The 21,372-nt window shown below is 40.6% G+C and overlaps 1 protein-coding gene across 4 annotated transcripts in view; it reads right to left on the minus strand.

Annotated features, from left to right (window-relative positions):
- Window positions 1–20,419, minus strand: part of ATXN7L1 (ataxin 7 like 1) — a 109,989-nt gene extending 89,570 nt beyond the window's left edge. For 3 of the 4 annotated variants that reach the window (XM_064422003.1, XM_064422001.1, XM_064422002.1), the window contains exons 1-2: window positions 20,157–20,419; window positions 19,600–19,668 (exon numbers count right to left, since the gene is read on the minus strand). In XM_064422003.1, the coding sequence (XP_064278073.1) occupies window positions 19,600–19,668; window positions 20,157–20,271 (184 nt within the window). In that variant the 5' untranslated portion in view covers window positions 20,272–20,419. Of the gene's footprint in view, window positions 1–8,883; window positions 8,986–9,584; window positions 9,632–19,599; window positions 19,840–20,156 lie in introns of those variants that run through there. The other variant, XM_064422004.1, reaches the window with a different exon arrangement.
- Window positions 20,420–21,372: the final 953 nt, after the last annotated feature.

The following is a 21,372-nucleotide window of genomic DNA, read 5'->3' on the forward strand; positions in this document are numbered from 1 at the left end:
AGCTATGCTGCTGCTAATGAAAACTTTGCCCTTTATCTGGCTGTGCAGAGTGCTGAACACACATACCAAAGGAACTCTAAGCAGTCAGTAGCTCAGACACACCAAAACTCAGGACACTTTAAGCAAACAAAACCTTAATCATTTACCACACTTCTTGACTCCTTCAAACAGATTCTGAGGATTTGCAAGATCCCATCGTCTTCACATTAGGCATATCTGAAGCACTTACACAAAGCAAATTAGGCAAGAGGTCACACTCCTAGGCAGGACATGCCCTGAAACTTCAGATGATACAGTTCCACCTACCCTGCCACTGTACCAATTCCCCCTGGCTCCTCTTCCCATCCTACTCCATGGTAATTTCTATTCACCTCTAGCCCCCTACAACCTCTCACTTACTCAAACCCCTCTAACTAAAACAAAGCTATGACCAAAAACAACCCAAAAACCCCAGGATCAACTCAAAACTATGTAAAAGAAGGTATTACATACAACACAACAAGCAAGTTCCTTGCTGCAATATGTCTTTCTGAATGACCCAACCCCATAGGAGCACTCTGAGTCAATTTGCTTTCTCAAAAAGGAAATAATTAACTGATACCTGTTAAAGAGAAGGAAAGCCTCCTTCAAGCTATGGAACACACAGTAGCATCAAATTGCTACTCTGCCAACCCCTTTGATCTAAACACAAATTCTGAAGAAAAAGAACCCCACGTTTCAAAGTTATCAGAGGTTTCAGTACACAGGTTACTGGAGTGCAGTACACAGATATTCCTGTATACTCCAAGACAAGCTCTGCCAGTGCTGTCTGACAAGAGACCTGGATTTTGCTAGGTACCTACATTTGGTTGACTCCAAGAACAGCAAATTTAAAAAACAATTAAACAAAACCAGAAAAATAAGAAATAAAGTGCACATGTTCTGATGAAAAAATTTCTTCTGTAAGACAGTCCTTAAGACAGGCACTTTCTGGAGAGACCAAAAAGCAGTTTTCTCTCCTCAGATAAAGGAAAATTACAACTTAACTTGACAGCACCAATGTAAAGCTGTGGCTGGTCAGTCTACAAGTTCCCACATACATACCTGGTCCTCCATCACCATTCATAAAAATATCAGTGGTAAGGAGGACGTAGCTCCCATGCAAATGCAACTAGCTGTGTTGTGTAAATAACAAGATCTATGTCTAAGGTGAATATTGTTGAAAACATGTCATGTGTTGCAATTATATGCAACAACTTATTTCTTTTTATTCACCTCAGCCTCACCCAATCTCCATATGCAGATGTATTTAACCATAGCACTCCATCAACACAACTAGAGATTTATCTTATATGTCTGGAGCTAGTCACTTGGCCTCTCCATGTTTCTCTGCTTCTCCATCTGTGATGCTTCACAGAAAGCTTGAGAGGCTTAATTTATCATGCAGCCTGCCAAGTGCTTTAGAGAAGTATGTTACTAAAGCATTAAAACTGTTTGTTGGTTCTGAAAGAGTAAATCGTTAACCAAACTGAAATGTAACCCACAATATCCTTAAAAGGTGCACTTTTAAAATGCAGACGTATCATGTTTACCTTATTTGCCTTTATAGAAAAAAACTTCCATACCTCAGGTACTTTATTACATTAGGACATCAGGAGATCTGATTTTCTTCTGAACCCCCTTTCTGTCCATTTACTGTTACACTCCCAGAGGAGGTGATATGCAGAGAGAAGCAAACCAGTAATGCCAAACCAAAGTGACACGTGCCCAGCCAGACTCACTGTCCAGAGGCCACAGGGAAAGACCTCTGCTAAGGAATCAACAATGTTTAACTGACAGCAGATGCCAACTACAGGTCCCTGCTCAGGGCAGGAAACAGTTCAGATGCTAATAAAGACAAGGGCCAACTGTCCCCAACACCTGCAAGACAATATACTAAATACTGACAGTAAACATATTTAAGCCTAGACGTCTCTCAAACCAGTATCTCACGTGAAAGTTTTGTATCTGTACAAAACCCAGGTATAGGCTTTTGCTCTTTTTCAATTGTTTTTACTGCATTGTCACTGAAAGAATTCTCAGGAAGCCATTTCTGGCAAGCAAAACAGTTCTCCTAAAATAGTGACAATAGACAAAGATTGTCCATTATATATTATTATATATTATTATATGTTAAATACCAGCTATATAAAATACAGACACATATCTAAAAATTCCAAACACTAGTACCACTTAAGGGTTTATAATATATACTTTTATAGCAAAAACCAGTTAAAGAGGCAGCTGGAACAAAATAAGAAACTCAAAAGAGAAACAAATAAATAACAGTATGATTTCTTGTAATTTTTAAAATATGACTAGTGAAATAAGAAAAACAATCTCACACGTATCACAGATTAAAACCAGTTTTCATTTAGGCAAAAGAGCCCCAGCACACTGTAAAACAGTTGTAATATTAGATCAAGGAACGTAAGTGATACCTTGAAAGAGGGTAATTTGAATCACCAGATACTTAACAAAAATCTTGAAACCCAAGAGCAAACATGATTCCAGACAATTTTCTAGATATATGAATGCATGTGTACACATATGCATATATTTTTAGGAAATCTGTCTGCAGTTTTTCAGCATATAGCAACACTCCAGAGTCATACCTCATCTTAATTCAGCTAACTTTGTTGTGTGCTTTGTCTTTTTCAGACTGAAAATGTGTATTTGCACTGCACTTTGCTGAAGTGTATCCAACACACAATTTAAAAGATGGCCTGATGAAACTGTCAGGATTCTGCACCAGCTCTCTGCATCCTTAAGCTCCCACATCAGCTCAAACTATTTAAATCACACACTTCCACATCCACACTGCAGAACCTATCCTGTCTGTAGCATCCTGAGGAGTCACTACAGTAAAAGTAACATTTTTATTAGAGAGTCAGCGTGGCTCTCTCTCAGCAGGTGACAGAAAGTAAGAAATCAGAGTTTCAGTTCCATCAGATACACAGAGCTGGACATTCTTCTCTTCTGGAGCCAGCACCTGACTTATGTGCCACATCCAGAATATAGTGTTCAGCAAGTTAGCCGGCTTCTGCACATTTCAGGACAGGAACACTTCTGGTATGACTGCTGCCATTTGTCTCTTGCAGAAGCAAGCAGTGACATTTTAGCAAAGGGAGTGGTAGGAGAGGAAGGGTTTTTTTGTAATCAATAGGCATCAGATGGAAACACATGGTTCAAGATGCCTTGCCTTTTTGTAGGTAGGACACTGATAAAAAAGTCAAGAAAATGCCCTGAATATTTTGGTGCTATATGAGGCTCTGAAGCTCTGCATTTTAATTCTTCTGAAGCAAGCACAACTTCAGTAAGATGGCAGTCCTAATCCATTTAAACTTTGAGACTGTGCCACGACAATGCAGAGCATGTTTTTTTTCAACAAGTACTTTGTTCCTGTAGAAAACAAATGAGAAGTAAAAACTTCGGTGCTCTTAACTTCCAGCTTGAGTAACAGCCATGAGGAAAAGTACCTCACAGGAAGGTGAAGCCTTGAGCTTTCTACAGTACCACTGAGGTTCCATACATTTTAAAGATCTTTATCCAACAGCAATAGTGATACAGCCCAGCAAACCACTGCCTTGGCTGGACACACCCTGCCAGCAGAGTAACTTTATCAGACTGTTTCCTCCAATTTTTAATGAATCTCTCCCTCCTGCAGGGTTTTAAGTCTCCTTCTTGAATTCTTGCTTTCATATTAAGATCCTTTTTAGGGCCTTATGTCAAAGCACGTATCATCTTTTTTTGTCATATTTGTCACAGTCTCAAATTCAATTTACCTGAATGCAGGTATGCATTAAATGATGCTGGGAAGGTTAAGGAGACCAATCATCTGATTGATCTTATTACGGCTGTTAGTATTCCACAGCCTTGCAGCAGATCCTGACCTATTCCAACATTTGTTGGGTAACAGGATACACCTATTGAGAAGACCATGACAAGGTCCAAACATTCAGTCCAGCTCACTACACAAGAATATTAAAGGTGATTCCAAATGTAAACTTCTAACTATTTTGTAATTACTCAGCCAGAAACTGATGGATCAGATAACCACCAAGCCGTGCAAAATTGTCACAGACAACAACAATGAACTGAGGAAGACCCAGATTTCCTGAACCTTTAGAATCTCCTCATGGTATCACTACAAGGTAGCACAGGAGATGTGTGACCCTGTACACTCCCAACCAGAAAAAGCCCACGACGCTTCAAAGTTCACATGGCTCTACAACAGAACACACAGCAACACATATTTGGAGCAAACCTCATTGTCCAACTCACAGTTTGTTTTAGCCCTTCCAACTGCAGCAAAACCAACAAAGTCTATTCCACAATACTGAAATTCTTTAGTTTTTGTTGGGTGTGTAAGCCTCAAACCCTAATAAAATTCAATATTGCCTATTTTCTTTTTTAGAACACCAATTCACGCTTTCTTTTTTTACAGTTTTTGGAGGCAGCAATACTGGTAAGGGGATGAGGGTGAAGAATTTATAAACTTAAGGTGCACTACATTTGCTCTTCACTTATTCTGTGTACAGTGTTTACAAGAGTTATAGGACCACTGATGTTGGGAAAACCTCTAACAGCAGGTTAGGTGCTTCCTTTAACTCCACAGACACAACATTTCCCATCTAAGTTCAATCTACCTTATATCAGCACTGATTTGCCTTGCTGTCAGCATAACCAAGAAAAAAATGTGAACTTCCTCTCATACTGGTGATGATTTTACAAAAAAAGAGGCAAACTAAGTTATACAAATACTGATATCCTTCAAACAACTCCTACTGTCTCTTTTGCAAAAAACTAGGATAAAATGAGTTCTGATACAATTCATTAGAAATAACAGAGCCTTTTACTCTACCACAAAGACTGACCTGCTATATTCTCATAAATCCATGCCAAGAAGGCAGCACCAGGGAAAACCTGCTGACAAAGATTGTTTTGCTTTGCAAACAAAGTTGAAGAAGGCATTTGGGTCCAGCTGTCAATTACCTGACCTTTCAAAGAGAAGGCACAAACTACCTGCAATGCTTCTGAAAAGGCCAACAATTACATTGGTAAATGATTAAGTTATGCTTAGAAATAATGACTGGAGGGATATCAGTGGTTTTGATTACCAGAAAAACACAAAGTGAGATCGAAAGCATTACTTCCTCTTTTACCTGCTGTTAAAGGACAGTCCCTTCTCACTCTCCACATTAGAAAGTTTTTTTTTTTGCTTTTATCACCACATCTTTCACATGAACTTATTTTTTTTAACAAAAGCAGCAGTAACAATGTATGAAATTTTAGGGAGTTAGAACAAAAATGTTCCTTATGATCTGTACTGACTTTCTATGTTAAAACAGGCCATAGAATTTAATCATACTATTTTAGCCTCAAACCCAAGTCTTCTGGATGGCTAAAGCCCTGTGTGTTTCCAGGGAAAGGACCAAGGCCTTATGTGAGTATTTTGTGCAACAGAGTACTATACCCCTTGATAAGCTGTTCCTATTTAATTGTATAATTAGAAAACTGCATCTTATTTCTAGTCTGAACTGATCTAGCTTCAGCTTTCAGCCATGAGAATCCCTTTAATCTACCTGACAAAGAACCTGTCAGATACCTTTGCCCTAAGTACTTATAGACTTATCAGGTAGCCTCTACTGTCTGTTGATAAACTAAAGAGATTGGGCTTCTTAAATCTTCCATTCTAAAGCTGATTATCCAGGCCTTAAATTAATGTATCTTTTTTCTGAACTCCTTCCAGTTTTTCCAACACCAGATGTGGACGTGAGAACTGGGGTACAACACTTCAGTAAAGCTGCATAAAATGTAGCAGTATTTACCTCCCCCTATTCTCCCAGTCATGCACTTTCAGCCTCCTTCAAGACTGCTTTGCAAAAGGAGAAACACTTCAATTAATCAACCCTCAAAAGTAATTCTTCCATCTCTGCTTAGATTCCATCTAGTTCTTCCAAATACAAAAAATTCAGAATGGACCATGACCAAGTTTATGTGTTTATTGCAAAGAAAAAAATATGTTTTTTAACCCAAATTGCATAAGCTGCAAGAATGATGAAACATATAAATTCAGTGCCTGTATTTTACAAGAGAAAAACTGCAGAGAGAAAGATTACACTGCAATCATGTAACAGCTACCCAATTTAAAGCTCCCTCTTTAAACTACTATTTAATTAAATAAACTAAACATTCCCAGCTGATTTTGCACTATGGCATTCTGATGTTCACTTATATATTCACCTCTTGAGGTGCTGGGTGGTCACAGCAGGTTTTATTCTCAGCAAAACCTGGTGGGCACAACGAAAAATTGCTTCAGGCTAAAGCCAGTGTTCTTCCAGACAAAAGGCAGAGCTGCAGGCTAGTCATGGAGGATTTGCTAATGTTATAAATCTATCCATGTAGTGAAAATTACTTGCCAGTTATAATCTTCAGTTATTACTGTATCATCAGCTAGTTCCCCTTCCTATCCTGGATGAAAAAGAAACCCGAGTAAAACCATGAAGTATCTAGGATGACCATTTTCACAACACAGCAAAAAGAAAACTGCCCCAAACAATCCAATTAGAGATTATAAAATAATATCCTATTGTATCTGGTAAAGTCCATGGTTCTCACTGGTAGAGCAGGTGCAGAAAAGGTGATGGTAATATTTGCACAGCAAAGGAGCAAGCAATCTAGCTTTTGGAGCAGTAACATCAAATTCTGCCTTTAAGTAATTTTAAAATTATTGAAAAGCACCCTACTAGAACATGTGGCGACTTGCTAAAATATAGTGAATTACTGCAGGTTTTTGCTGTAACAAGAGCTGACCTATTCTAAGTGTGGCTTGGTTAACTGTTCTTTGAGAGAAGGATAATCCCCAGCAATGTATTTTGAAGTATGTCAGTCCTCACTTTAATGTAAGTAAATGTAATGTAAGTAAAATTTGGCGTAATGTAAGGAAAATTTGGTGCCAATGGCAGCATCGACCTTTGAGAAACAATAAACAGAGTGCTAGTCAATAAAGCCTGCCACAATCTGTCATAGTGAAAGGTAATGTGCTCTTATATTTTGCTTTTTCTCCCCCCCCTAAATAAATACATTCTATGTGCCTGCATTCTCTTTGTAATCTAGAAATAAGGCATTTTCCTTTTGAAATTGTTATGCAATAACATACTTCAGTGAGGACTGGATTATACCCTATCAGTACATTTCAGTGTTCTTTCAGTTAAGTCCAGTACAGGTATGATTAGTCTTTCAGCAGCAGCAGCCAAGCTTTCAGTGACAAAAAATTTCTACACACAGGTGGTAGGACACCCTGTGCCTCTTCACAAAGAGAGGTGATCTACAAACATCAGTAATCAACTTGTTTCTTCTCATGACTTCTTACCATCCACTCACTCCCTCTGCCTTTCCTCACATAGAACTGAATCTTACTTCATACCCTTCCTCTGGATATATACACGATGTCCTGATTACTCAAAGCAGCTTCCATATAATGATTTTGAACACAGGGAAATCTCTCTGATAACCTCACAGTACTAAAATGAGCAAGCTCTTAAAAGCACTTGCTCTATGTTCTGTTTTCATAGCACACTATGCTTGCACATGGTATGTCAGAAATCTGCCATGGAAAACCGCATTCAAAGGGGTTCTCCTAAAAAAAATATAAACTTCAGAGAAATTTGGACACAACAGGCTCATTCTAAGGTTGATAGTTGAGAACAAGATTCAAAACTGTTTAGAATTTTGCATGCCACTTACCCTTCAAGCCTGTAATATACAAACAAAAAGGCAGAAAAGAACTAATACAGAAGAAAGAGTGTAAAAGAATGACAAATGTTGTTGCATACACAATGTGTTAGTTTCTCTTCACTTTTTGCCTAGTAGCAAAACTAGGGCACTATTCAAGAGAACAGATGAGGCTGAAGCCTAATAATAAAGGCAATGTTTAAGTATTTGGAAAACGGAGGTCATGTTTAGGGAACAGAGTTAAGAAAGATTAAGATTTATCTTTCAATATTTATGTTATTTTTGCAGTCTGGCAATTACAATCAGTTTTCCTTTCCAGCTCCGAGACAGTAAGACAATATTAGTAAAACAGGGAGAGTTTATTTTTACAAATGAGCTGCTTTCACTAGAAATCTGTTCTGTATGCTACTTTCCTGTGTGCTATACTATCAGCTTTAATGCCTTCTTCCTCCACATCAACTAATTATCCTCTACCTCCTTCAAATTCCTCCTTAAAATAGCTTACTGCGTGAAATTTTTCAACATTCATAGACTGATTTTTGTCTTCACAACATACACTACTTATGGTTTTGTCTGAAATGTATTGAAAGCTCTCAGAAATACAGACCATATCTTGCTGTTTCAAAGCTAACACATAAATGTTACATCACTTGAACACATATATGACACACCTCTTTAGAACTCCTCCAAATATATGCTTAATTACAAGGAATTTAAAAAACCCTCAAAACAAATGAAAAGCCTACAAGAACTCCCACAGAGGATACACTCTTACCTTCCAGGAAAGTGATAAAAGTTTACAATACCTTTGATTTGCCAAGGAGCTTGGAAAACAAACAGTCAGAATAGTGACAGGTATCTTGAAAAGCTGGAAAGAATAATAAATGCCACAAAATAAAACTCGCAGCATTCCCTCCCTGAGCAATGCAGTCAAGAATAATTTTTCTTGATGAGCAAGAAACCCAAAAATATGTAAAACTGCATTACCTCTTTCAAAATTTAAATACCTAAAAGGCTTGGTAATGTTCACACCCAGTGTGTTGTGAGTTGTCAGAGAAGCTGAAGAAAACTTACACCAAGCACAGAATGTTCAAAGACTCTATTAAAAGCGCTATACACACAGCTCACCATAATTTCAAGAGCTGAAACACTTTTTCTCCCATTTCTCCTCATGTTTTTCCATTGCCATGCATCCAGTTTCTTAATATATTTGCCCAAGGTTCTCCAAGTCTAAAAAGCCAAAAATATAGCAAAAGCATGAATACAATCAGAAGCACAAAACTTCATGATCGTGCACAAAAAAACCAACTACCTGAGAGACCCTGAAGAGAAAATCTGAAGACTTTTTCCTTTCCCTGTTCTCTCAGCACCTCTGCATGGTGACATGTATAAGCTGCTGGGATGACTGAACATTGATAACATACAGGGACATGCAGAAAGTTGCTTGGGAAAGGCAGGCAAGGTAATGAATAAAGCCTTCCAAGTCAAAGAATCAGCTCAATGCTCTGTGCGTGAAGGAACTAACCTCTCCCACAGCATTTTCCTCTTTAAACAGTTGTTTAGATCAACTAACGAGATGTGAAAACCTGAGATTTACTTCTTAGACACTGAATGACATGAATGGCAGCCATTCCATCTAACCCCTCTAAAATTACTGTCCTGCTTTCTCAGAGAAAATAAAAAATGCTGTACCATAAAGCATGGCTGCCTGTAGCATGTAGACAGGAACAAGCTGCTCTGCCCTGCAAGACAAGCAAAAGCCATACAACCATGGTTACTGCAGCACCGCGCCCAAGCTCTCACATACACCCTGAGCAGCACGACATTACCCGGGGCCCAGTCCACGATAATGCAATCCCGTGGCCTTGTCTCAGCTCTGGAAGCAGGAAGCACAAGTCAGTTTCAGTATGGGACAGATCATGTAGACATAAGACTACTTATGATGCACTGCAGGAAGGAACAGAACGACTATTTTCATGTCCATCATGCTATGTGATAGATATGACCACACACTCTTCTCTCTCCTTGAAGAGCTTTTTTTTTTCTGTGATGGTTTTTGCTCTGTTTGCTAATACTAGGTCCAGCTCCACCAATCCTGAACTCACGTTTGTCTTGAACACCCATTTTCTTTGCTATACTCTCGTCTGTCCTAGAATTTGCAGCGGAAAAGAGAACCAGTCTGAAAATGAGGTTATCGCACATTTTCTCTCTCTCTCTCCTGCTGCTTACTAATCTGTGCCATTCCTCCAGTTGAGCTGAACCCACACCTGCAATTTCAGCCTTTTTTCTTCCTACTTTTGACTCACTCCTCAAACCTTTTCTTTTGTATCTATTTCTTTCTCGGCAATAGAATGCAAATATTTATTCCAAGAGCAAGCGAGAAAACATAATAACCATTTCACATTCTCCCTTCCCACTCTCTTTCTCTCTCTTATACCTCTCCCTTCTTCCTCATACAATAGATGTAAAACACATCTGTCCACTCTTTCCTTGGCTCACTCTCATTGGCCCATACCTCACGTCTCCTTTCTCCTCCCGCTCTGACAGAGCAGCAGGATAGTCAATCAGTCTTTCCTGCGTTTGGAAATCTACTTCTGACTCCTTGATTCTCTAACTACATTACTCTTCCTGTCCTTCTTTCCCATCTAAACTTATTATGCTCTGTTTGATAACAAATTACACTTTTGTCTCTAACTTCAGCGTGAGTTTCCTTCATCTGTTCCTTGCAACACAGTGAAACTATTCTTACCAAAATGTCTAAAAACCTTTTACTATTGCAACATCACAAATTAATCATTTCCATAACCCTTGTGCATTCTTCATAAAAATTAAATGCCTTTCTCCTTTTGAAGCTCTGTTTCTGACTTCCATGACTCTCCCCACTCCTTCCTGTACCAATCCCTTCACAGAGTACTGGTAGGCTCCTTATTCTTCCTTTGTCTTCTAGCAGGTGTCCATTGAGCTGTATCTTTTGCTGCTACTCTTACATCTGAGAATTTTACATTCAGTTCCTGAGAAGAGTCTCAAATACAGCAGATTTACATCTAAACGAAAAATCTCATTCTATCTGACACCTCTTGCCACTGAGTAGCTGTTAGCTCCAGCTCAATACAGCCAGAACAGAATTTAGATCCTACCACTTCTACCCTCTTTTCTCCACCTCCTCTCTTGATCACCCTGGACAGCATAATCAACCTGTCCATCATTCAGATAAAAATACTATGATAAACAACTATGTCATCTTTGCCAGTAACTTCTCTTTTAAACCATTCATTCAGGATACATCCACATCTAAATGATTCTTCCTGGGCATTCCTAGGACAAAGTCTGCTGTAAACATCTTCAGAACTAAAGGTTTGTCTGGGGCTTCACCTCACATTGGTTGTATTTTCTTATTTTTCATGTCAATAAACATTATCCTGTTTGTTCACACTGTTCCAAAAGTTCCTTCTTGTGTATTATCATACTGCTTTACTCTCTGCATCCTTCTATGCACAATCCTTCATTCCAAATTTAAATATTGGATACAACTCATCTTTGCTTTCCAGGCTCCTCTGTCTTATGTACACCTAATTGTCCACATCCTACTTGCTGTCACACCATTTACTCACATTTCTAGTTGGTTCACGATGTCAGTATCCATTTACAAACCTTTCAACAACCAGCCTGTATTTTCATTCAGGTAGATTTCCACACCTGAGTAAGGATACCTTCTAAGCTCTTGCAAAATTACTTCACTGCCATCCAAATATCACCTTAAAGCTTTCCTTGCTATGGTTCTAAGAAAGTCACTTTAGTTTAGGCTAAAGTCAACCATCTATCACATTGAGCAACTAAGTACTTGTGTTTGTCAATATTAAAACTCCTGCTTTGTCATACATTCAAAAATTAGTTCTCTGCAGCACAATTTCACAACACACAGGCACACACCCTTCCTCCCTTTGCTAGTACCCTGCAGAATAGCATCTAGTGCCTGATGGGGCTGCTAGGCACTGCCTCCCTAGTCATTGCAGTAACAGATCAATTACTTACATTCTTCCAGATCACTGTCCTCTATCTCCTTATCAGACCCAAACAAGTAAGGTTTTGGCTGTGTCAGTGTTTGCTGTGGTGGCATGGGTCCAACAAACTTCTCAGTAAATCATCGTATCATCCTGTCTCAGTAAGACATAGCTAAGAGCAGCTTAAAAAACAACTGAATATGCTATCACATGATAATCTACCTAATCTGGACAATCACAAGTGGCCAGCCTGAAAGCCACCTGAGGACAGGATACTTATCAGAGATTAAAAAGTGTACACACATAATGATTTACATTTCTTTAAATCTCAGCTTCCATTCTGACCATTTCAGCTCAAAATTATGACAAGCTCAAGTCACCTTATTCTGTTACTGGAGTCGTCCAGTCCCATTCTCTTTTGTCTTGCTAAAGAAGAGAATTTTGATTCAGCAAACTTCTCAACAACTACTGGTAAGACATTAGCAGTGTTCAATCCAAATATAACTGCAAATTCACAGACTGTGCCTGCCCCCTATGTCTAGTCCCCTGCATTTGGAAAGGAAGAGAAAGAATGACTGGACAGAAAACATATAACACTTTATAACAGAAACAAATGTTAACAAAATAAAGAACATAAAGAAGATCACATAGAATCAAACCCCACGAACTCCTTCCCTTTGCCAGTCATTCTTATGTCTTGATACTACTTCATCAGTCACTCTTCTGTCTCTTCTGCTGAACACCTGCTCCCAGGGAAGGGAAAGGGAAGCCAGCCTAGCCCCCTGTGTACCATGCACAGCTCTGTCACAATACAACTGCTTCCGTTTTACAGATGATTCAGGAGGGGCCTGTGGACTAAGTGAAACTGCACTAGACAGATACTGGAACCAGCAGTTATGCAGAACCTAGAACTTCTGTCAGCAAGTTCTTTGCTACCTCTGGCTGATGCTCTTTCTGATCTGGGAAAACTCCCCTTCTTTTTTGCCAAACAGCACACACTTTGTAAATACACGAAGACAGAAATCAAGAAGCTGGAAGACCAAATAATCATAAATTCTTATTACTGTCAAGAAAAGAGAGAGACAAGAATAGTGTTGGACTTAAGCACTGTATTATTAATACAACTTAGTAAAATACAAAATGAAATTACTGAATAATATGCAAAACATTTCAGAAATAAGGAAGACATTTCTATAAGACCAAGAGCAATCAGAAAGCTCACTTCCCCAACAACATCAGTGGCTTTCAGGCACGACTTTTAATAAGCCACACAAAATGTTATGACAAAACCAGTCCCTTAAAATCAACCACAGAACAGGACACAGAAGAGAAAAAGAGAGAAATTATTTATGCCATAGTTGGTTTTCCTCTGTTCCATATCAGTTTCAAGTAGCTGTGCTGGATTCTTCGTTCAATTTGAGTCAGCTTAGTCAGCTGCATAGCACTGCGATAAAAAACTGGGCCATTTCTGCTCTTATGGCATCTACCCTTCTCATCCAGCAAGAGAACCATCAAAGATTTCTTGCTATAGACTTGCTAATAGACCTCTGTCAAACACCCTTACTATGTCACGACAGCATTTGCCAAGGGTTTTTTTTACATTTTAATTACTGAAAGACACTAGCTTCACCTGGCATCCTGCACCATTAACTCCTCAATCAGCTTTTTCAAAGACAAGCTGAGAACTTCTGCACCAAGCTGAACTTAGAAAGATACAGTAATATAACCCATGCCCATACAAACCAAAAAGCTTTCTTGCTAGTTATTCCAAAATCACTCTTAATAATGAATAGTCATGGCATTCAGATAAACTTATATTGGAGTTAACTCTTCAAGAAACACTCATAGCAACAATGCTATTTTTACTGAAGGTGATCTTAGTAATGCATGCAGTGACTATCAGAAACATTCACTTTGACTATCAGAAACTGATGCTTTCTGCCTACAGGACTCCTGTGATTCACAACTTCAAATGTAATTTGAAATGTTTTCCATAGGATTTTCCACTGCTTTCATCTCATTCATACACCTCAGCCTTGGTTAAATGACTAGTACTTTTTTTTGCCCAAAGGTAAAACAGAACCTGATAATGTCCCTACTTTTAATTAACTAGAAAAAAAGGCCTATTTCAAAGAAATTACTCCATTTCACAGTGACAATTCAGCTCTTGTGTAGTCTCTTTTTAACACACAGAAATCTATATTTCATCTATATAAACTATAAACTATTAACTATACAGAGGTAGATCAACAATAAGACATACACTTGTTTTTATATCTAAATCAAAATTAGATACACAAAGTAATTTACTTTCTGTAGTGACAGCCGGGCTTGGGGTACCCTCTAGTAAACACATAAATTTCCCTCTTTCTCAAGTCTGGTTATAAATTACAACTAGTAGAAGGAATGTCAGAGACAGATCCTTAGTGACAGTGCTGTCAGTTGACAGGGAATCACACATGGTTTCCCCACACATAATCAAAAAAAGGTACCTTAAACAACAGGAGACCTAACCTCTTCAGAACAACTGTTGCACAAATAATGCATTTTATCGAGATATGTGCACCTAACAAAACCAGATTTTTTAATGAAGTCATTTACAGTACAACAGTTTTAGATACCTATTCAAAAACATCAAAATCTTGATTCAAAACACAGAATGTCTGATCAGAAAGCCTTACCATTACTCCACTCCTTTTATCCAGTGTGTGGGATGAAGAACTAAAGGACAGGTTTCAGAAAATAACTATGTAACTATGAAGATAAACTACAATTCTGACTAAATTTTCTGGGCGCTATCATACATAATGTTTCATTCTTCCTCTGTCATCATTCCTTGAAACACATTAAATGAGGTGACAGCCATAACCAGGAGATATGCCACCCCCTTGCAGAAGCTGTCCATATAAGAAAAAATAAAAATATCAGAGCCAGATATCATATATAGAACTGATCAGTCACATACACACCAGAATGCACACCAGAATTCAATTCCACTGTCATTTCTCACCCTAAACAAAGACCCCCATGGGGACCTCTGCTTTCTGTTCTTATTCCCAGTATAAAGAATGTAAGAAAAAGTTTCTTACCATTGGCAGGCCACAGTTTTGTGCCCTGCCAATTCTCAGTTCTCTCATTCATCAAGCACCACAGAATATTACATCTGTTTAAGAATCAGTATCTCTGGAAGACTATTTTAGCTTACAGAGAAGAGATAGAGAACCATACAACATTCAACCTTCTCTTTTGCCCACTGCAAAACCAAAACCAACCCCAAATCACCAACTATGGTGGTTTAAATTAAAGAACCTCACTTCTTTCTTTTGGAGTATGTGTTTACAACCTTGTTATAATTTTCTCTCCCTCTCAGCCCTTTATAATCGTCCCTACTACCACAAAAAGGTGGAAGACGAAGGCAGTAAGTAAAATGAGAATGTTTTTATTCTCTTTTGTTTAATATGTTTTTAAAGAAGACATATAGCACTACAGGCAAACCACTAATAAACAAAAAATAAATAATAATTAAATAAAAGTTAACTCCAATCTCTATGCTTGCATTAACCAGCTGGTTTTGTCTTCTCTCCTTTCACAATCTCCCCATAATAATTTTAGCCCTCTTCCTCCTGCTTTTCATAAAGTAGAATGTTGTATGTCACATCCTTCTTCCCCCGTAGAAGTGTTCCCTACCACCACCTAACCTCCTTAACTTCTTATTTTTCCAAGAAGAACAATAAAATCGTGAAGATATTTTTCTGAAGAATTAAAAAGATAACGAAAGCAAGACTAATCAGTATCCCTTTAATTTCGTTCTTATGTTGCTAAAGGACTTATCAAAAAACTTTCAGTGAGATATTTGTGTGGGAAGTTAAAATAGGAAAAAATATATTGTAAACAATTATCCAACAGATTGAAAACTCCAGTTTGCACGTGCAATCATAAAGTGAAATGGTCAAGTTTGGTGTGGAACAACAAAAACCTCATAACATAAAATCAGAAAAACAATTAGAATTTTTTTACATAACATTCTTAACGTCAAACAATAATGAATCACTATGTTTAGTGAAAAGATTATCCAAGACAAAACACACACATCATCAGATTGAAACTTCAATAATACAAATCCACGGAACTGGGAAACTGAAATTGACTATGACACCAAGTACCCAGACACAGACCTAAATCCCACAGGTCATATTTAACTCTGCTGTAATTCACAAAGATTCAAAGGATGTCTTTTGCTCCTTTACAGCCTGTGTCTATCTACAAACACTCATAGCTTGCACATTACTAAACCAATTATTAATACAAGTTCTGTACGCGGAACCAAAAAAAATCCCATTCTTCCATTATTTTCTCAGATGTTGTATAAAGTAAAACACAAGCCTCCAAAATTAATCTATAATCATCTACAGGTTATGGCTCATAATAACAGAACACTGTACCTGCCTCAGGCACATAGTAACTGTGATGTTTTACAGAACACAAACTCTCAAATACAGACTTCTTCTACTACGCCTGCTATCTGCAAGAAAATCTTCAATTCTTCAAATATGCCATTCAACCTTTTAAAATTCAACATAAATTCTAAATGCTGCTCTAATTCTGATAACCCCTCTTTTAGCTAAGCCAGTTGCTTGGTAGTGATTTGTCAGATAAGTTACACAATACTGTTTCTATTTCCTGATTAGATAAGTAGATAAGTTTTGGGGTTTCTTTTCTGGCACAAACATTTATATATAAAATTTCTCGTTTTCTGTGAACGCTTGGAATGTTGTAATCCCCTCTCTACAAATCCACATGCCAGTAAAAGTCAACCATGGACAGAATGCATTTGCTATAGGAAAACTCAGAGTAAGTGTCAGCATGCAAAAAGCAAGCCTGTCTAGAAAACTGAACAAACGTTCAGGAAATTTCTCTCCCTCTATGCTGCCTACATATACACTGCAGAATAAAGGAAAGCAGCGAGCAATACTTCTGTGTCTTTACTTTTACCCCTAAGATGGGGCACAGGGGGCACATGGCCTCGGTGTCTCTTGCATTACAGAAATGAACAGCACAGTCAGACTGTGAGCCCTCTGCCCAGGGATGCAAGTAGCAACCCCTTGGGCAGGCACAGACTTGGCAGGCAGTGCTCCTACCCCCCACCTCCAGGAAATGCTGCCTCCCACATCCCCTCCTGGGCCAAAGAGAGGAAGAGCAGCCCACCACTCTAAACACACATGGCACACAACTAGAAAGGAGGTAGCAAAGCAGGGATCAAGCTAACTGGAAGCACTTTTTGCCACCTAACACCATTGTTTTTCTATAAAACCAAAGTGAAACACCTTGTCATGGTCTGAAAACCAACATATTCCCACTCTTTAGCTTCCACCATGCTCTGCACACAGTTTCACTCACCTAAACAGCCTTCTTGCTAAACTGCTTACAAAGGAATCGCTGCATAAAAATGGTCACATCAACTAAAGATGATGAAGTGCAGACAAATAAGAAGTGCAGAGAGATCAGGTTTTACACTATCTTTATCAAACAGGACAGTAATTTTTGATACTTAAAATCCTGTCCATCTGTTGCCCCTGGTTACTTGATACAAATAGGTTACAAGTAACATTTGATTTTTCTAAGACACCACTTACAATCTCCAGGCACCACAGATGCCATCAAAAAGGTCTACTCAAGTCGGTAAGACTGTAAAAAAAGGAGTTGGGTTTTGTTTTCAGACCTATCACAACCACAATCCTCATCTATGAACAAAGCAGGCAAAAAAACTCAACATGTCACACAACACACGAGCAAGGTCAGAGTAAAAGCACAAGCATTTCTGCAAATACATGAGAAATGTGTCCTGCAGACCAACCTAACTCATGAAATCTTCCCCCACCTTTACTAATAAGGACTGTGGGGCCCAAGGAAGATTTACAGCGGGTGTTCAGACCCAAAGATGGGTGTGGTGACAACACCTGTATTAAAAGACTGCCTAAGTGTATACAGTAGAAATATTTCGATACATACTAATTTATTCAAACTTCATGGAAGTTCTTTCTAAATGATCTAACACAAGTTACTACTTGAAAGCAATAACATCCCTAAGGCTTTTTATTTTCTAAATATAACAGTCAATTTTGTTTTTTTTTTTTACACAGTATTATGACACAAGTACTATAAAAGCCAGTAAGTGCTTCACACCTGTCATGATCATAATGTCAGCAATGACATTACGCTTTGTTTGGAAGTAATTTTTCTGGTTAGTGAGTTTAAATAGAGTTCCTTTGATGGAGTCTCTGACGCCCCCCAAAAACCAAACAAGACTAGAACTGATAATTTACACTGAACCTTTCTAGGAAACAATTTGCATATTGTGTGTAACTAAGGAGTAGAGATGCTTCAATCTTTATGTCCCGTGCTTATAGAGTGAATTTGTGTTCAAGGACTTCTGTGCACAAAACATTTTATCTCATCAAATTAAGCTCCTTATGAAGGCACAGCAGAAGTAGCAAAAATTTTGTTCAATTATTTTTGAATCAACATTACTGATAGATGTAGAGAGCCTTCAACCTTTTACCTATAAATAGCTACATGAAAATCCCAGTTCTGCTGCTAACTTATCTTTGGGCTGACAAAATAGGGAGGTTCAGGCACGTAAAAATCAAGATAGGAACACAATCGAAGTTGGCATCTCTGCAAAGGTCTTTCAAAAAGGAAGTTTTATGGTATTTAAAATAACTTTAATGTGTACTCCATGCAATTTTATAGTTTATCACACAAATCTACATTACTCATTAATTCATTCTTTTTTCAAGAGCTTGTTTAGAAAACATAAGATTCCTTTGAGCTGCCAAGATGCTCAAAATCGAACGCACGCGTAATGACAACTGTAATGTAATGAGAAACTTAACATCATTTCAGAATATATTTTATGACATTACAGGTAAGAGCGGGATTTCTCTCAGCATGAGTAAGTGACACCAAAGTTTCACTATGAGGGGATCGTTCATTATGAACTGACTTCCCAAGAAGTATTTCCCAAGACAGAGAGGTTGTGTATGTAAAGCACTTTCTTAACGAAACAGAAACAAACACAAAGCTACTTGAAAAAGCATCCTGAACTGTTTCACTAGTTGCATTAGGTGTTACCTCAACATGATGTTAATGACACACATCACAAACAAAATGTTTCTCCTCTCACAGCTGACAGAGCTGTGACAGGCTTGGCATATTGGCCAATACCACTAACCTGGAGTTTGCCTGTTCACACTGACGGTACCAGAAGAACTTATGGTCCAAAGGACTAATTTTATTTGGTTTTGCATAGTATGCATGGGTTAGTGTAACCTAAGATAGTATTTGTTGCTGGCTGCTCAGCTGACTGTAGATCACACTCAGCAGTGCAAATGAAGAATAAAATGTGATTTGAGCTAAAGTGAAAGAACTCAAAGATTGTAACAAGCCCTTTCTCACTGCAAGGGAAAACATCTTCACTAAGTTGCTAATAATAATATAACATTTAAAGTTTATATGCTTATCTTCACATGAGCAACTGAAATGTTGCACCAAGGGACAGGGTCCACAAAAAAATCCAATATGGCCACTGATGTGTAGCTGTCTTGTGCCTCAAAACTGTCTTATCTTTTACCACCTCTGTCAGTTGCATGTATACACCTGTTATACCCTTACTTCAAAAGAAGTTGACACAGTGACAGTCATCTGCATGTATCCAACCCTGAAATGTTCTTCACGGCAGAGAAATCCATATGCTATCAGACCACCCTGTCAAGGCCAAACCACAGTCATTCACAACCACCAAGAGACAGACAGGTAGAGAGGTGTGCCAGCACTATCCACTTACCTTCTTTATTAAGCCTCATAACCTCCCTGCTTTTTCCACCCTCCTTTCCAGTCTCTTCCAGATCTACACCTGCAGAAGAGAAGCAGAGTCAGGAAGCGCCGAGGGCCCTGAGGTGTGCATTTATTGTTTGGCGAGGGGAGGAGGAGAGGTGAGGAGGTGAGCAGTGTTTCTATTTGCAACAGCAAAAGCACAATGGTCGGAGCATCTGCCAGGGAGCGGAACCGCCGGGCCCCCCGCGGCAGCACCCTCGCCCCCCCCTCCCCGCCCGCGGCATCCTCCGGCCCCTCCGCGCATCCTCCCCCTCGCCCCCTTCCCCCACCGCGGCGCCGGCCCAGCGCCGCGGGGCAGCGGCACGGCAGGCGCGGCGCGGCGTGCGCCTCCCGCACACATGGCACGGGGGCTCGGCCGAGCGTCAGCTGAGCGCCCGGGGGGGCGGCACCTCCCGGCCCCGGCGGGAGGAGGGAGGGGAGCGGAGGGGGGGCGGCCCGGCCGGACCCCGGCCCCGCTCCGGGGGGAGCGGCGTGCGGAGCCGGACCGCGGCCGGTCCCTGCCCTTACTGTGCGGGGGGGCGGCGCCGTGCGCGTGCGGGGGGGCGGCCTCCCGCACCCAGGCGGCCCAGGGCTGGCCCAGGAACGCCTCGGGACTGGGCACGGGCCGCTCCAGGGCCGCCATGGCGCCGCGCCTGCTCCTGCCTCCTTGTTGCTTTTCCCGTTTCCTTCGGCGGCGGCGGCGGCGAGCGAGCGAGCGAGACACGGGATTCGAGAACGCCGCACGTCATCCTCGGGACGTTCCGCCGCCCACACGGGGGTAGTGTCAGCCCCTGCTCCCTATCAGATCGGGCTCCCCGCCGCACAGCGCGCATGCCCGCGTCCCCCGCGCCTGCGCCCCGCGCCGCCGGCACCGGGCCCGCGCCCGCCCCGAGGGGCGCCGGACCCGCGCAGCCCCCGCGCTGCGCCTCCGGCACCGGCCCCGGCCCGGCCCGGCCCGGCGGAGCGCGGCCCGCGGCCGAGGAGCCCCGCCGGGAAGGCGCAGCCGCCGGCCGTGTGCGCCTCGGGGCTGCGCGCCCCGCGTCTCGCTGCGCCCGCAGTAAGTGCCTGGGACGGGCTCTCGGTAGCTGCGGCACGGCCCCTCCGCGCTCCGGCGCGGCCGCGAACCGGACCCGGAGCGCGGGGCTGGGGCTCCCCCGCTCCCCTGCTTCCATCTGCGCTCCTGTGGATCACCTATAGCCACAACCACAGCCATTTTGTTGTCCAAATGCTGCCTGATCTGTAGTAGGCTTCGTCTCTTTGCAAATGGGATTTTTCTCGTCTTGATGTTCTAGGCTACGGTGCAGCAGCTCTGAACTCGCAGGTCCGGCTACTCTCAAACAATACCGAGGTTTTCATCTCGCTCTATGTGACCTGTGGGACGTAAATGCTTTTAATTTAGGATAGTGTCATTTTTGCTTATTTCACCATTGAGGTAAGAGTAGAAAATATCCGTGAACATTTTTATACTCAGTTTACCTGCTCTGGATTAGGAGTTTCAGCATAAACCTGTTGCTTCAGCTCATACCTCTTAAACCAGATATAAACGCTGCCAGTGAAGGACTTGGTTCCGTTTAAGCAGCCTCGCATATCCCCACTTAGTGTCTTTCATACAGCTCTTCAGTCCTTAGGCGTGGTGATGACTGAAGTTAATGGTTCAACAGAGCTTCTCACAGTGGTGAGGTGAGCTTTCCGTGATCCCATCCTTGTCCTGCATCTTTTCCCAGACACTTGTTCACTTTTTGCC

Source organism: Passer domesticus, chromosome 5 (assembly GCF_036417665.1).
Source record: "Passer domesticus isolate bPasDom1 chromosome 5, bPasDom1.hap1, whole genome shotgun sequence".
Taxonomy (NCBI): domain Eukaryota; kingdom Metazoa; phylum Chordata; class Aves; order Passeriformes; family Passeridae; genus Passer; species Passer domesticus.